Here is a 16,395-nt window from a genome sequence, read left to right on the forward strand (position 1 = left end):
GAATGAAGACTGCGAAACCAACTGTTGTCGCCAGAAAGCCGCATGGTAGAGCGCATAACCAGTTCCTACACAATTGGATAAATTACAAATTCTTTGCAGCATCGTTTTAAATGATTATATCTAAAGCTCAGAAGGAATACAATGAAAATTTAAATAACTACTTGTCTAGCTCAGAAAATCGAAAAGCTTTGTAAAAAATTATGGAACGCACTGTACCTTCCAGTCTCGTAACCCATGTCTATCCCCCCGGCGAGCAAATAGACAGTCCGAATTGCATCGCTCAGGGCATCGCCGCGCGTTTTCATGCACCCAGTACGGTATCTTGGATCTCAACGCATCTGCATGCAGCTCAAGACTTTGCCCCAGGATATCCTACACATTGCGAATTGATCTCTGGAAAGAGCCTCCATTCCACTAGAGTAGCAAACAGCGAAAATGAGACACGGGAAAAGGATTTGATCGTGACAATATTCGGCCCATTTCTCTCACTTGAAATTTGGTCAGACTTGTGGAACGGGTGTTATACTGCAGCAGCCTCACGAATCATGTATCGGTTGTAATAAGGGAGTAATTACACATTGGCATCCACCCAAGCGCAGCCACACGGCTACAAAGGAAAGCTGTAGGAATTTCTCAAAAACTTGGTAGTTAAAGAAAAATTGGTCCTGGTCCGGGGTTCGAACCCGGGACCACCGCTTCACCGGAGCAGTCGCTCTAGCTACTGAGCTAACCGGGACGGCAACCTTATGGTAGGGCGAGAGCGAATTGATCAATAACTCGCTCTAGCCGTACCATAAGCTTGCCTTTCTTTATAAATCTAATGTAAGGCCACTACTTGACTTTTTTCTGGTTGTGCAGGGTACAAGCATTGATTCTTTTGGAGACTCTGCGTCTTTAGCTCGGACTGCCAAGACCTGTGTCCAATGCTCTGGGATTGAAGCTCACGGTTTCAGCTTCTCCCTATTCCAGGATTGGCTAGCCCCATATATTTAGGACATCCCTGACTCTGGTGTTATTTGGACTAGGTATAAGCTCCCTCACATTGTGTTCACAAATTCTCAGCTGTCAAAAATTTCAGTCACACTGTAAAGGTTCAACACGCGCGGACCGGTTCTGGTATTCGCTTTGACAACACCCTCCCAAGAAATGTAAAGAATTTGCCTGCAAATGTTTTAAATGGGCTTATAGAAGAATATCAGGACCAATTTCCAACACATGCACTGCAGTTTTACCCGCCGCGGTGGCTCAATGGTTAGGGAGCTCGGCTACTGATCAGGAGCTCCCGGGTTCGAACCCGACCGCGGCGGCTGTGTTTTTATGGAGGCGAAACGCTAAGGCGCCCGTGTGCAGTGCGATGTCAGTGCACGTTAAAGATCCCCAGGTGGTCGAAATTATTCCGGAGCCCTCCACTACGGCACCTCTCTCTTACTTTCTTCTTTCACTCCCTCCTTTATCCCTTCCCTTACGGCGCGGTTCAGGTGTCCTACGATATATGAGACAGATACTGAGCCATTTCCTTTCCACAAAAACCAATTATTATTATTATTATTATTATTATTATTATTATTATTATTATTATTATTATTATTATTATTATTATTATTATTATTATTATTATTATTATTATGCACTGCAGTTTTCACAGATGCCTCTCAGCGAAAGGAAAAGGCAGCCATTGGCATTTATGCCAGGGCTCTTGACTGGAGTTGTTCCTTTCGTGTCTCTGATTATACGCCTATATTCGCTGCTGTATTTCTAGTGATTCAGCTGGTCTTACATATGGTCCCTTGCAACGTTAGTGACACTTTCTGACAGCCTTTCTGTCCTGACAGCACTCGAAGGCTCGAGAGACGCTCTTTTGGGTCGTTCCTTAAAATGTTTCATTCCACAACATGCTAAAGAAGTTCAATCTCTCTGGCTACCTGAACAGTGCGGCATTGATGCTCATGTGATGGCTGATTGTTTAGCGACGTCTGCCCTTTGCGGACCTGTGGTACCATTTACTCCATACATTGCGCATTTGGCAACAGCCCACTTCCAACGGTTCCTGCGACTGCATTCCTTGAGTCATGAGCCTTTCCTTGCTGCAGCGGATTTTCAACATTTGGCATTCCCTTGGGGTGCGCGCTTACGTAGTTCACGGCAATGCGAGGTGTTCATGACCCTCTTGCGGTGAAGAACACCACGACTAAATCTTTACTTGGGCCGATCTGGGTTCTCCCTGTCGAAATTTTGTGAAGCATGTGGCAAAGTTCTATCACTTGATCACTTTCTTCTCTCCCGTCAGCAGTTTGCTTCTCTGCGAAAAGCTTATCTGATGATTCCCCTCGCTCGGTTAGGTCTTCCTCTTTCTATTCCGGTTCTCTCCTTTGGAGCAAGCGCCAAGGGACATGTCCTAAAACCAGTGTGCGATTCTCTGCATTATTTCATCATTGCGTCAGGGAGGCTCCTTTGTTAGTTATAATTCACAATTTTTCGAGCACGAAATTCAACCTCGACTGCCTTAAGTGAGTCAATGCTTCCCAGTTGTTTGACTGTACAAGGCACCCTGGCCAATCCCGCACCGCGGATGTGTGCCACTCCAACAGAGGACAACAAGGCACAACCGAATTCTAACACCGGATGGACATGCCTTCTATAAATCATCAGAGGCGAGTGCCTTGTCATATTCTAGCGGATGTTCATCAGCCTGCGCAGCATGCCGACCGCAGTGACCTGCCCTATATGGGTCCGCCAGGAAAGTGAAGTGTCATAGATTACTCCGCGGTATTTGATAGTCTGCACTTAAGGAATCACGTGCATGGTGTCGACAAACAACAGAAATATTAACTGGATAAGAGAGCAGGAAAACCAGTAAAACAGATTTATTTATATTCATACAAGAGATCAATTTCGTCTTACCATTGGTCCAGGACTGTAATGACTGGTACATAGAGTACCCGGTGTCGTTCTCGAAAGAAAAAAAGACGTTGTCATATGTTTTCACCTTATTACTGCAAGAAATGCGGCTAAATAAGATGTTGAAAAGAACACGGAAGAGGACAGCACCTTGAGGCACTCCTCTCGCCTGCCGAAATCTGCCAGAAGAAACATCGTTCTGGAAGAAATAAATCCTCTATCAGCCAGAAATTCAGAAATCTATGCCACAAAGTAGATCGGAAATCCTACGGCCTGTAACCTTGGCAACAGCGCCCAGTGCTCAACGCTATCATCAGCCTTAGACACATCTATATAGAGTAACAACCGCGGCGTATACTGCTTTCGGCGACGAGCTCATTGTATGCGCCTCTCGATATGAGCGCACCATACAGAGTAACCTGGGCTGAAATCTATTTGGCAAGGATTCAACAACCAATTGTCTGAAATGGCTGACATGAATCGGCCATGCGACACCCTTTCAGCGAACTTACGTGATTCGAAGTTAAAGAAATATATTGTCTAACACGTAACCAATTTAACCTGCTTTTTAAGCAAAAGGGACAACCTCCGCTATACGCCGCTCATTTGGAATCCACAGACTTTTAACAGAGTAATTTATAAGCAACAGTAAGTCGTCGGGAGATTTCTCCAACAAATTTTAATCACGGAAGAAGTGAGGGGAAGGCGGGGCACAATTTGCGAGAGGAGGTCAGTGATGGTGACCTCCTCGAAGGAAGAAGGGCCGTAAAGTGAGATCCCCACGTGTGCCTCTTCTAAACACTACATAGCAATTTCAGCCGGAGTCTCAGTGTTGAGCATCACCCAAGCATGTGCATAATTAGTACGCAAAGAATACACGGCACAAATCGTTGATCTGGAGAGAGTAGAATGCACTTGCATAGGAATGTTAGCACTTCGAAGAGAATTGAGCAAGAGCACTTGGATCGTAAATATCTAAAGCAGACCAAAGGATACAGGGGGAAGGTTCGAGAAAATAGTTAGAAAAGCCAAAGTTGCAGCGAATGGACGTCCACTGCTAATTGTAGGCGACCTCAACGCCGCAGTGCATGCCTATACGGGGCTGCTCGTATATGAGATTGCGAAAGGCAAACACTTAGCAAATGCAATCTCGAACCAAGTGCTAATGACCCTAACGGACTTAAGCGAGCCTACCAGAGTGGGCAATAGCGTCTGTAACGACACTAGTCCAGCTCTGACCCCAGGTAAGAATCTAAAACATGCAGCCTGGGGGAATTTGAAGGAGAAGTAGGGAAGTGATCCTGCAGATTAAGGTGGAGTGCAACAATAGCAGCAGGAAGAGGGGGGCAGCAAGAATTACAAGTTGGGATAAAGTCAGGGAGTGCAAGATCGAGAAGGAGAGGCACTGCATTGAAGATTATGAGGCATGGCGAAAACGCTTTTGGAGAACGTGGAGAGTAACAATAGAAAGGTTAAGACATCGGAGGACTTTCCGGCCATTGACCCGCATTTATTGCGTCTATGGGAAGCGAGGAGAGGTCTCACAAAGAGGTGGAGGAGGCAGGAGCTAAACAGGAAAGCAAATAAAAGAACAGGCGAACTTACGGAGCACGTGGCTCGTATGCCTAGAATATGGCCAAGGCTAACGGCACAACCTCTGCGACTCTTTCAGTGGAGCAGACATAACCTCAAAGATAACCTGGTCCAAATTGAGACGCCTGATAGACTATGCAAAGGGCAAAACAGAGCAGAAAGCAAATCTACTGAAGACTATACACAACTTCAAGGGAAATGAAAGGGAACTCATTGCAGAACTTAGCAGGAGATATACAGGGTGTTTCACCTAAGACTTTGCACAGTTTTTAAAAATGGACCACGCACGGCAGTGATGGTGACATAGAGGACACACTGCAAACCACCGCCACATTCACACAAGAGCAGGCCCAAAGCATCGGAATTCCCCCGGAGAAGTCCGATCGCCCCTCATCCTCATCCGCCCCACCACGCCCACTGCTCTGGACGACCGCCTCAGGCCGGAGGTGGACACTCATCAGATCCTGGGCCTTCATATTTAAATTAACAGTCGATACAGCCTTACCATAAAGGAACTTAAGCAGGTGACAGATGCGATCTCGCACCTCATCCGCAGGGTTTCGGGTTTACGCTCAATATTCCTTCCATCCGTCTACTTAGGAGTCCTCTTATTACTGCACTCACTGGGCATGGCCGATTCCCTTTCTACTTTAAAAAAAATTGGCTTATCTTCTTCTTCAATTTGCTCATGCGGTGTTTCGTGCGAGGATGTCAGTCATTACTTCCGGAATTGCTCCCTTACTGCTCCTTTAGTTTCCCGTTTAAAGTCTATCTGCTCATCTGACATTACACTGTCTACTTACCCCTCTCCTTTGAATAACCCTGCTGCTTGTGCTGTTCTGATTAAAATGGCTCATCTCATCAGCAGCACAATTCCTACACATTCCCGATGAGTACCTTCGTTACTATCATTTTCCTGCTTAAGCTCTGTACAGAGAAGTGCTCTGTGTTTTTTTTTGCTGGACAATGATGTATCTCTCTGTGGTCTGACACTGTGTTTGAACCAACTGTACCTGTGATTTTATCTGTGCTGACATTTTCTGTGACTTAATCTGTGCTTCTGACTGTCTGTGGTGTCTGGACCAACTGTGCCTGTGATTTTATCTGTGTTGCCATTATCTGTGACTTTATCTGTGCTTCTGTCTGTCTGTGGTGTCTGGACAAACTGTGCCTGTGACTGCATCTCTGCTGACATTCTCTGTGACGTTATCTGTGCTTCTGTCTGTTCTGCGCCTTTGGGGTTTTATGTTTTTTTTGTTTCTATTTTCCTGCTTTTCTCTTTAAATTAAGTTTTTCTTCTTTTTTTATTGGCTTTAAGCCCGGTAAAGCATTGCTGGTCCGGGTTCCCTCTCTCTTTCATTTATGATTTTTTTCTGAGACGACCGATAAAAGGGTAAAGGGTTTCGGGTCACGATAAAAGGCATGAAGGAGCACGACTTATGTCGTCTCATTCACGCCTTTATCCTCAGCCGATTCCTAAACACGCTCCCATACCTCAGACTTGGGGGTGAGGAGATCTCCACCTTGGACGTGATGCTTCGCACCGCGTTCAAGAGAGCCCTCCACCTACCCCTCATTACTCCGGCTGCGTCTTCACAGTACAGTTGGGGAGAAGGCCCATAGACAGACCCGGTATATCCGATTAACACAGACTGGACGCCAGATCCTGAACACTCACGGCACCCCGACTAAGCACACCGCACTCCTCTCCATACCACGCACTGTCCACTCTTCGCGAATACTACGGCTCCGAGGAGTGGGTGGACGCCGCATGCTCGGGCGATGAAGCGGTGGCAGCCGTGGTGGGCCATACCCTTCTCCCTCTCCCCTCCTCAGAAGTGGCTCAAGAGGCTAGCCATCGCCCTTGCTATTTATTGCCCGCACGGAAGCCCGTTATATTCTCACAGATTCGAAGACTGCACTGTCCCTACTATTTGCATGCTGACCTCGCCCGGTGCCATCCCGCCCCGCCACGTGGAGCTGCCCCAGGTGCCTGCGCACTCGGGGAACCCTGGCAACGAGGCCGCCGATAGCTTAGCCCGAGGTCTGGTACACCGGGCACAGGCGACCTCCGCGTCGGAGTTCTCCCGCATGCACGCATTCAGTGAGCTGGCTCACCGAGCCGAGAGGCAGCTCTACCCGCCACCACACCACTCACTTGATAGTTACCATAAGGCGCCGCCTCCAGACGCGAACCCTCCCGTTCCCTTATACTAGGTCCTGCTACCACCAAACGACCAACTTGCAACCACCCCACCGCCACCCTCGACCACATTCTATTCCAACGCCCGGCAGAACCTGTCCCGCAGGGCCTGGAGCACCTCACCATCACCTCCTCCTCCGAGGACACGGTCCGGCAGAAGACCGCCACGGGCCGAGCTGCCGACGTCATGGACCGTAGGAACATGAACGTTTGAGTGTGCCTGTGTGCCCCAGACGCCTCTGTCAAAATAAAAAAAGTTCTTACTACCGCTATGTCTTACTCAATTCAGATCAAGATATCTTGCGCAATGCGCAATGCAGGCAAGAAAAAAAACATGATATACGTTCACATCTGCCTGTTTTAAGATAAGCATCTGCAACACGACCCCTGCTGATACTCTTACATGTACGCGGCAGCATAAGCAAATGAATGGGCCTACAGAAACACTATAGCGCATCTTCTTGCACAAACATTGGGTCTGCAGTGGTATAGGTAGGACGGAGAAATCGCGATAAATGCTGTTAAAAGCCGTACTCACACTTCGATTGCGCCAAGTGTTCGACTGCTACCACCTGTCATGGTTTGTCTTTACAGTCAAGACGTTACAAGGCGATCGTTTTCCAGCCATTTATGGAGCGGTTCGTTCACTGCAGTGTCACGATGTAATTAGGGACAGCAGTTCAGATTAAACAAGTATATAACCAAAGTATTCCTGCTTGTGAAAGGTTCTCCACAGGCCCAGGCGCTTTTTGCACCCCCGACGTCAGGAATACCAAAATGTATGAAATTGTGATTTCATCTTTGGTGCCACGTAGATTCAATCGCATTTATTTCACGCCATAACTGTCTAAGCCACGGATACTGCTCGTGTCTCCACTGCGCTGGAAATTCATAAACACCTCGCTTTGTGTACCTAGTATCTCTAGTATATCTAGGTGTATCTATAGTGGTACCTAGTACAGCTAGTATAGGTGTAGCTGTATAGTAGCTCCGTGGACTCTTGACAGGCGAGACTACAGCAGCGCTGTATATATATATATATATATATATATATATATATATATATATATATATATATATATATATATATATATATATATATATATATATATATATATATATATATATATATATATATATATATATCCGGCACAAATACCGCGTGGAGGTAATGACGGATCTCTCTCTCTCGATGCGTCGGTGGCGCGTTTCCTTCGCCAGTGCCCACTTTTTCCGCTCATTCTCGCTCAAAATTAATCACACGCGCACGGGCGAAAGAGTTATTTGCAAGTATTCTCGTGCAGGTCGCCGGGTGCCTCAGTGCAGCACTTTCTTTGGATATATAATGCAAGAACAAAGAGCAGTAACACCACGCCACCACGATCATTGCCAAAAGCATCTTCTCGCTGCAGGTTGGTGTCGCGCCCCTCAGACACGTTGCCAAACATTTTTGTGCCATTTCAGCGTCAATGCCGTTCTGTCAGGCGACATCGTGGCCCTCCTCCGTGTACGCCACCCCTCGATTAGAACTTGAAATTCCGCACTGTCTCAACTAGCACTGATTCGCGCTTCCCAGTCGAATTTCGAAAGTTTGCTCAGTGCAGTGATGGCAGTACAACACACAATTCAAACCCGGCTATTCAAAGCCTTTCAACCGAAATCCGGACCCTCAAAGAAAAATGTGACGATTCCGAAAGCCGACTTCGCCGAAATAACCCGCTGCTCTTCGGACTGCCCGATGCAGCGGAGGAAACACGGAAACAGTCTGAAACGGCTTCTTTCTGCTCAGACCAGCTGGGCGTATCAATGGACCCTGCCGACATTGAAACAGCGCATCGCTTAGGCCACTTTGATCAGGAAAAAGCACGGCCTGTAATGATGAAATTCCCGCGTTTTAAAGATACAGGCAAAATACTTTCTGCTGGCCCTAAACTCACGGATAAACCATTTTCAGTGCGTCAAGATTTTTCAGCGCGTGTGCGTACAGCTCAAAAGAAACCTCGTGCGTATACGGCATGGAAGGTGGTTTAAAATACAAAGCGCGGTATGATAAGTTAATCGTGGGCAATAAGCAGCGTGTCTACCATGCTGATGCCGATTCCGTGGTAGAGCATGATGCACAGCGGTCACTGTCCACTCCAAGGCTTCCCTCCCCCCGTCAGCCTCCGACACATGTCTGTTAAACAATGACTGTGGCTTTGGCAAATGTTCGTAGCTATATTCCTAAAAAAGAGGAAATAGAGGCGTTTCTTGACGATAATGGCACTGATATCACTATATTTACGGAATCGTGGCTTTCAAATAATATCCTAAACAAGGAGCCACTTGATAACAATATGCCATCGACAGACTTGATAGAGCTTTGCGCCGGGGTGGTGAGGTTTTAACTTTTATTAAAACCAACATTACTTCTTCTCTTCTTGCGATACATTCCCGTCATAAAATTCTCTGTGTCAAACTAACCATTTCCACGTGTTATGCATAATAATTGCATGTTACCGCGCTCCCGATAGTGAGTTCTTTTATTACTGATTTTTCTTCCGTTCTGCTCGATCTTACTACCCGTTTTCCGCGTGCCAATTACATCCTCTGCGGAGACCAATTTATGCGCATCTTGCCGTCAGTCGAAAGATTTCCTCAACGTTGTTCTGACATTCAACCTCGGCCAAGTAGTAAAAATTCCTACACGCGGCAGTCTTTACGCCCAACCAAGAGCTCATCCAATCCTTGTCATGCATTGACCACAACGCTGTCACATTCGGTTTATCACTTCCGTTCCCTCGACGGCAGCGCTCTGCAAAGTACATTCGCGATTATAAAAACGGAGACTTCGGCCGTATTAACTAGGAGCTTGAAAACTCTTTTCTTGACTCTAGGCTCTTTACATTAAATAGGACTCGAAAAAAAAAACTGGCTATAGCTTTCAAGAATAAAATTTCTGACCTGGTTGAAACCTATACTCTACTGTTATGCATTCGCGGCGATTCAAACAAGCCCTGGTATTCGAATTCTTCGAGGAGGCCCTCTCGAAAGAAAGGGCGGCTTTTTCGTGAAGCTAAAGGGACTGCGCTGGCTTACAAATGGAACAACTATTTTGCGAGCTTATATACCTAGGATTCTTCTAAGGTGTTCAAAAAGAAAGTTTTTTCACAATGATCTGTATGGCATCTTACAATCCAACCAAAAGAACTTCTGGCGGCTGTTATCACCCAAATCATGTAACTCGCACTTCACTGCTCTTTCAAATCCAGATGGTTCCCAGGTGGCTCCGGAGGAGCAGGAAAAACTTTATTTTTGTCGACAAAAGTAGCAGATGGTGTGGGTTATAGCCCCATCAAGTGGCCATGAGCCCGTGGCGTTCGGCGACTTCTAGGGCTCTTGTCACAACCCGGATCTGTGTGTCCGAGTCGGAAATGAGCAATGCGGCCTCCCACTGGTCTGGACTCGAGAGCTGCAAACCTCGCGGAGGGGAGTCCCGAGAGCAAGCCCAGAGTATGTGGGATAGACTGGCATGTTGGCCACATAGTTGACAGGAGGGAGAGTAGACCCCAGGGTATATGCAGGCATATATCGCGGGGTTGGGGAAGGTGTTCGTTCGGAGTTGCCTCCACGCAACCTCTCGGGGTTTGGCTAGAGAAATATGTGCGGGTGGGATATAGAGTCTACCTAGGCGGTAGTGTATGGTTATGTCATGAAATGTAACCATACGATCTCTCGCCGTCCGCAGGACGGGCGACAACATATCCCGGTCGACGAATCATCGGACACAATTGTGGGCCGCCTCTTTCCCTGGATGGGATGAGTGCGCAGGGACCCAGATAAATTGGATCGGGCGGAGTTGGTCCTTGGTGGAGCGGAGGAGAGATAGGGTGACGGGGGAGACCCGGCCTTTGGCGAAGTTACGAATCGCAGATTTAGATTCGCTGAAGATGGTTTCTGCAGAGGTGGAGACCATCGCCAAGGCTATGGCCGCCTCCTCGGCCTCTTCAGACGATCTGACGGAAATGGAGCACGCAAACAACGGCCGTCCACAGTAGTTTACAACTGCGAGCGAAAAAGCATCGCGATCGGGGTATTCGGCAGCGTCGACGTAGACCGCTGTCTCATCTGTTAAATACTTTTTATGCAGAGACCTAGCCCTGTCCTTGCGGCGAGCGACATGATACTCTGGGTGCATGTTTTTAGGGAGAGGGGTAACGATAAGGTTGCTTCGGATATGGGACGGAAGCTGGGCCTTGTCGGCGACGGTCGTTTCGAAGCTTATTCCAAGTTTGCCGAGTATGTGACGTCCCGTGGAGGTGTGGGTGAGATTGAGAGGCGAGATGAGCTTCCGAGAGCTCCGCTACAGTGTTGTAGACCCCTACTGCCAGTAGTTTACACGTGGGGGTCCAGTGGGGAACATCGGACCGACGTCATGAACTCTTATCGGTCTTCACACATGAGCCTTGAATGCACGAACCCTACAAAGTTTTAACTTCCCTGAGATGGCCCCCATCAACATCACCACCACAGGCGTCTGTGCTCTGATTGACAAACTAAACTTATCCTGTGCCGCGGGGCCAGACAACATCAACGCGAAGATATTAAAAGCTACAAAAAATGTATCTTGCCATTTTCTAAAAAGTATAGTTTAACAATCTCTTGCTAACCTGGTGACTGCAAAATGAACTAAGTCGTCCCTGTGTTCAAGGCAGGTAACCGGAACGACCCGTCGAATTATCGTCCTATTTAATTAACCTCTTCGTACATCGCGCCGCCTGTTTAATTATAATTGTGTCCAACGACTTCATGGTTCAACTAACGCTTTTAATAAATCCGTCTTCCCTACCGCAATTGAAGAGCGGAACTTGCTGCCCGAACCACTCGCTGCTGATCCTGATGCGACTATAGGTTCAAGGCGATGTTAGGCTACGTTCTCGGCTGACATGTTTTTTCGATTTATGTTTATGTCAGTTTTGTTGCTGTTGCAACCTTCGTGTATTCGCCCTGCTGCCCGAACCATTTGTCTAATAGTGTGATGCTCTGTGTATCAGGGCAGTGTTGATAAGCCGTGTTTCATGACTATGTTTTGTGCTACCTTGTTGTTTTCTTAATGACCTTTTGTTCGGTATCTGTTCTCCACTCGCTCCCCCCTTATGGGATATCCCGATAGGGGCCCTTATTTAGAGATAATAAATTGCCAAAGATTATCTACGATAATTGTAGGGAAAGCTCTTTGTGGTTTGAGGCCAGGACGGGAGTTTCGCGGGCTAAGACATATAGAGTCAGATACCATGAGATAGACGCGTTGTGCGTTGCGTGAAGAGAGGAGGAGGAAACGGCTGAACACGTGATTCTTTTCTGTAAAGGGCTTCACCCTATGCGGCGAGTTGGGCGTGTTGGTACATAGTTTTCTGAAAAAGCAGCGCTGAACAGACGAGGACAGAGACGAGGCCCGTCCTTGTCGCCTCGTCTCTGTCCTCGTCTGTTCAGCGCTGCTTTTCCAGAAGGCTTCACCCTACAGTGGAAAGCAGCGGGGCTGATTAATCCAAGGCATTGAGGTTTAAAGACAGTGAAGAGAAAGTAGATTTTAAGCGGGTAGAAGTAACCAAGCGAAGTTTATCTCATTGGTGGCTAAAATCAAGACAAGAGTAAAATTGCAAGTCATGGCTAGGTGGCTTGAACCAACGCCCGATTTAAAGGGTTCAGCCTTATCCCTCCATCCAAACGACCATCAGCAACGCGAGGGAGAGAAGCCTCACCTTGCAGCCCTCGCAGGAGGTGACGCCGTAGTGGTAGCCGGACGCCTTGTCACCGCACACCTTGCACGCCACAAACGACTTGGCCGGGCTGCTGCTGTTCGAGTCGGCCGCCGCGAAGCTTTGCTCTGCGAACACACAAGGAGGAACACGCGAAGGTGGGAGATTCACCCATTGGTCGCAGAAGACGGGCCGTGACAACTGACTTGCCACACCACCGCCTGTCAACGGAGTGCAGCGTGGCGCGTCTGTGCCTCCCGCCTCCTCTGCTCACGCGGTGGTGATGGACGAACGTTTAGGGGAGGGGGGGGGGGGGGCTTTACCATCACCACGCCTAAAGCCGCTTGACTTTTATCGCGCCACCCATCTGGCGCCCTCTATGAGCGAGCGGCGGTACTCTCGTTCGCCCGGTTACGCCGACGGCGACGCGGCTAAACTCACTAACGGGCGCCTCAGAGCTGCGCTTTAAAACACTGCCGAGCATACTTCCACAGCGCGGTTGCATCGCAGCAATTTTTCGCATTGTGAAATAGATAAAACTGAAGCATTTATCACGGCATTTAGTTGTACCGACGCTTAGCGCACGCTGGCGCTATCCCTGCTGTCTTGCTGCTCCATCACAGAGAATTGGTCACTATCAAGCATCAGGTGCACGGCTAGCATGCAGTACCAGTTCCAAGCGCCCTTAATACTTCCTTCCGGCCATAAAGCAGCCCCCACAAAGCGGGCTGTGTTGTCGCCTGCGTGGTGCACGGTGCGCCAGTCGCATCAACAAATTATTGTTGCGAGCTCGCACGGCTAATAGAAAACAAGTTTTGTCACGTTGTATTCTGGCTGGCGCACAACAACATAGTTTTGCTTAATTTAGCAAATCTCGAATAAATATTAGCAGAAAAACCAGCTTTCAGTGCCCGCAGTCGCATCTATTTTATTCGGAAGCAGCTCTCGGCGCGTATGACAGCGCCGCGTAGCCGTTTGGCCAAGTGTTAATGAAATCCTGTATACTTTGCTCTGACTCGAGAAGATATCAAAAGACACCACGGGCAGCCCTTTACCTGCCGATCCCTCTGACGTACGGAAATAGCAACTGAGATTTTAGGCAGCAGTCATGCTTACATGCCCATAGACGAAATGCTCAGCGCATGGATGCCGAAGACGACCGCAGTCACGCGTTTCGCCTGGACAATCTTCAGTCTGCAGATCGCCCATCCGGATTACCTCTTGCAAATCACTACACCATCGAGTCAAATCAATAGCTCTGCATGCACAAAATTGTCATTACAGATCGCACCGCACGTAACGACACATCATCCCGGAAATTTGTTTATATACCGCTTTCCAGTGCGTGGTCGACTAACGTGCGTCAGATAACTGAATCGTAGCACTGTCTGGCAGAGGGAGAATGTCAGTAGCCATGCACAACACTCGTTAGGTGATGAAGCGCATCAACGACGGAAGCACGTGCTCTGCACATGGCGACCACCGGGCCCCGCGCGCCGACAGATGGTGCCGAGAGTTATCTTCGGTCTTTTTGGCGGGACCCAGAGCTCTGGGGGAAACAGAGTAGAGAAGGAAGAACCAAGATCAAAGGGACGATGGAACCATAGGGGAAGAAATAGACGCAAGTGCCAGGGCCAAGTTAATTCAGATATAGGTTTCATTATCATGCAAAATGGCAGGAATTGACTGAAATGGGAGGAAATAGAAGAACAGTTAAGGCAGGAGGAATTAATTGTATATGGTTTAATGGAAACGCATCTTAGAGACATGGAGCAACCACCCTGTAACCCAGACTACGCATGGTAATATTGCAATAGAACAGAGGGCACCAGAAAGGGGGTGGAATTGGGGCATTCATTCATAAAAGTAAGAATTTTCAAAGGGTTAAACTGGGATGGGAGGAACATTTATGGCTAAAAGAAAAAGTGGCAGGGGAGCAAACACTCCTTGGATTTGTATACCTGCGGACAGGAGCTAATGCCAAAGAGGAAAACAGGAGAATGTTAGAATGTATTGCAAGCGACATTGATGAGCTCGGAGGACAGGGCGAGATAATTACATTAGGCGACATGAACCCACATGTAGAAGACCTGGATGGGTACACAGATTCGACAGGAAGCATGCTGCGGGGCATGTGTGACAGACATGATTTAGTTGTATGTGTCGGTACCGAGAAGTGTGAAGGGCTCATAACATGGGAGGCAGGGAGTCTGCACTCGACAATAGATTATGCGCTTATGTCACAGAGGATGTATAATAGATTAGGGGGAATGAGCATAGATGAACATGGTTCCAGAAGTCTAGGTAGTGACCACAAGCGTATCAAGTTGAGTTTCAGAAGAGAAACCCATATAGGACTGAAGCGAGATGAACAATCAGAGGGGAATTTTTACTCAGAAAAGCAACTGGAAGCAGCAGCCAAACAAATTGAGAAAGTAATTTTTGAGGATAGAGAAACAGAATGGACTTATACCAGATTAACTCGATTACTGGAGCTAGAGCTAGCTAAGGTGCGAGTAAATCTAAAAGGGAAAAGATGAAAACCCAAGACCTGGTGGGATGAGGAGGTCAAGAGGGCGATAGAGAAACGTCAGGAAGCGTCCAGGGAACACAGATATTCCAAGAAGAGGGGGGAACCAAAACCCGAAGTAGACAGAAAATGGGATACCTTCATAAAGTGTAGAAGGGAAGCATCCTATTTTAATAATGAGAAAATTAGAAGAAAGGGTGCCCAATGGATGTCAAAAGTAAATAAAAAGAATAGAAAAGCAGCTCAGAAATTATGGAAACAACTAAATGCAGGGAGTAATAAGGCTAGGCTAGAGCAAAGGTTTGTAGTTACAGATCATGGTACTCGACTAGAAGGGGATGAAGCAATGAAACACATAGGAACAAGGATGACAGAAAAATTTAAAGAAAGAAATCATCATCATTTCATCATTTATTGATTCCTTAAGGACCCTTCACAAAGTATAAAATTTGCTCTGGGAAAGCGGCTGTTTAAGTCGAGAAGTACCGAGTGCAGTTCATTGACGAAGGAAAGATCACAATCATGTGCTCGATAGCACGCGATGAGTATGATAGAGCTTCTAGGAAGGGATAAGTTTACGCTGATGATTTCATGATGACTTTCAATATCAATAGTAAATGAAGGCATGGCTCGATTAACGAAAACTAGGATACCACCGCCTTTGAGTCCCACCCTGTCACGCCTGTGTATAGTGAATGACACATTATTCAGCAGGTCTTCGGATGAGATTTCAGGGGTTAGCCAAGTTTGCGTAAAGATAGCAATATCAGTGAGGTTACCTTTGAGGATGGCTTCGACAGAGTCCTTCTTGGGTAAGTAGCTACGGATGTTTGTGAGAACAGCTGATATTTCGTGGTGCGCAGCTGCGCGGATGCGGGATTGTAATGGCTGATACGATGCAGATTGAGGAGGCTTTGAACTATTCAGTGAACGCTATGATTTCAACTCGTGGACAGAATCTGACTCGGCATCGTAGGTGTACTGCTTTTTTCCCATGACCAACTTACTAATTTATCGAAGGATAAATACTAATTTATACTAATAAGCACATACTAATTTATCGAATGAGGATAGATCGGTTACTGCAATAGCTTCACTTGAGCAAAGAGAGTAGGAAAGGGCAGGGAAGAAGGTTCCTAGTGGCACATCAACAGGACCAGATGGTATTCCGATGATGTTAATAAAGAAGCTAGGACCAAAATCCAAGCAAACATTAATACAGGAAGTGAATAAAATGGTATTGGATGGGAAAGTCCCAGATGAATGGCGATTAAGTAGAATGAACATGATATATAAAGGAAAGGGGGACAAAGCTGACGTAAGTAACTACCGTCCCATAACAGTGACATCTGTGGCTTACAGTGTGGTGATGCAGATTATAAAGGACAGATTGCAGGCTTGGGCGGAGAACGAGGGGGTGCTAGGGGAGCTAC

The 16,395-nt window shown here is 47.3% G+C and overlaps 1 protein-coding gene across 2 annotated transcripts in view; it reads right to left on the reverse strand.

The window, feature by feature from the left end:
- Eip78C (Ecdysone-induced protein 78C) overlaps positions 1-16,395 on the reverse strand; it is a 159,754-nt gene that overhangs the window by 65,015 nt on the left and 78,344 nt on the right. For both annotated transcript variants that reach the window (XM_077663574.1, XM_077663575.1), the window contains exon 2: positions 12,436-12,560. In XM_077663574.1, coding sequence (XP_077519700.1) covers positions 12,436-12,560 — 125 coding nt within the window. The remainder of the gene's footprint in view (positions 1-12,435; positions 12,561-16,395) is intronic.

The sequence above is a fragment of the Amblyomma americanum genome, chromosome 4, assembly GCF_052857255.1.
Source record: "Amblyomma americanum isolate KBUSLIRL-KWMA chromosome 4, ASM5285725v1, whole genome shotgun sequence".
NCBI classification, from domain to species: Eukaryota; Metazoa; Arthropoda; class Arachnida; order Ixodida; family Ixodidae; genus Amblyomma; species Amblyomma americanum.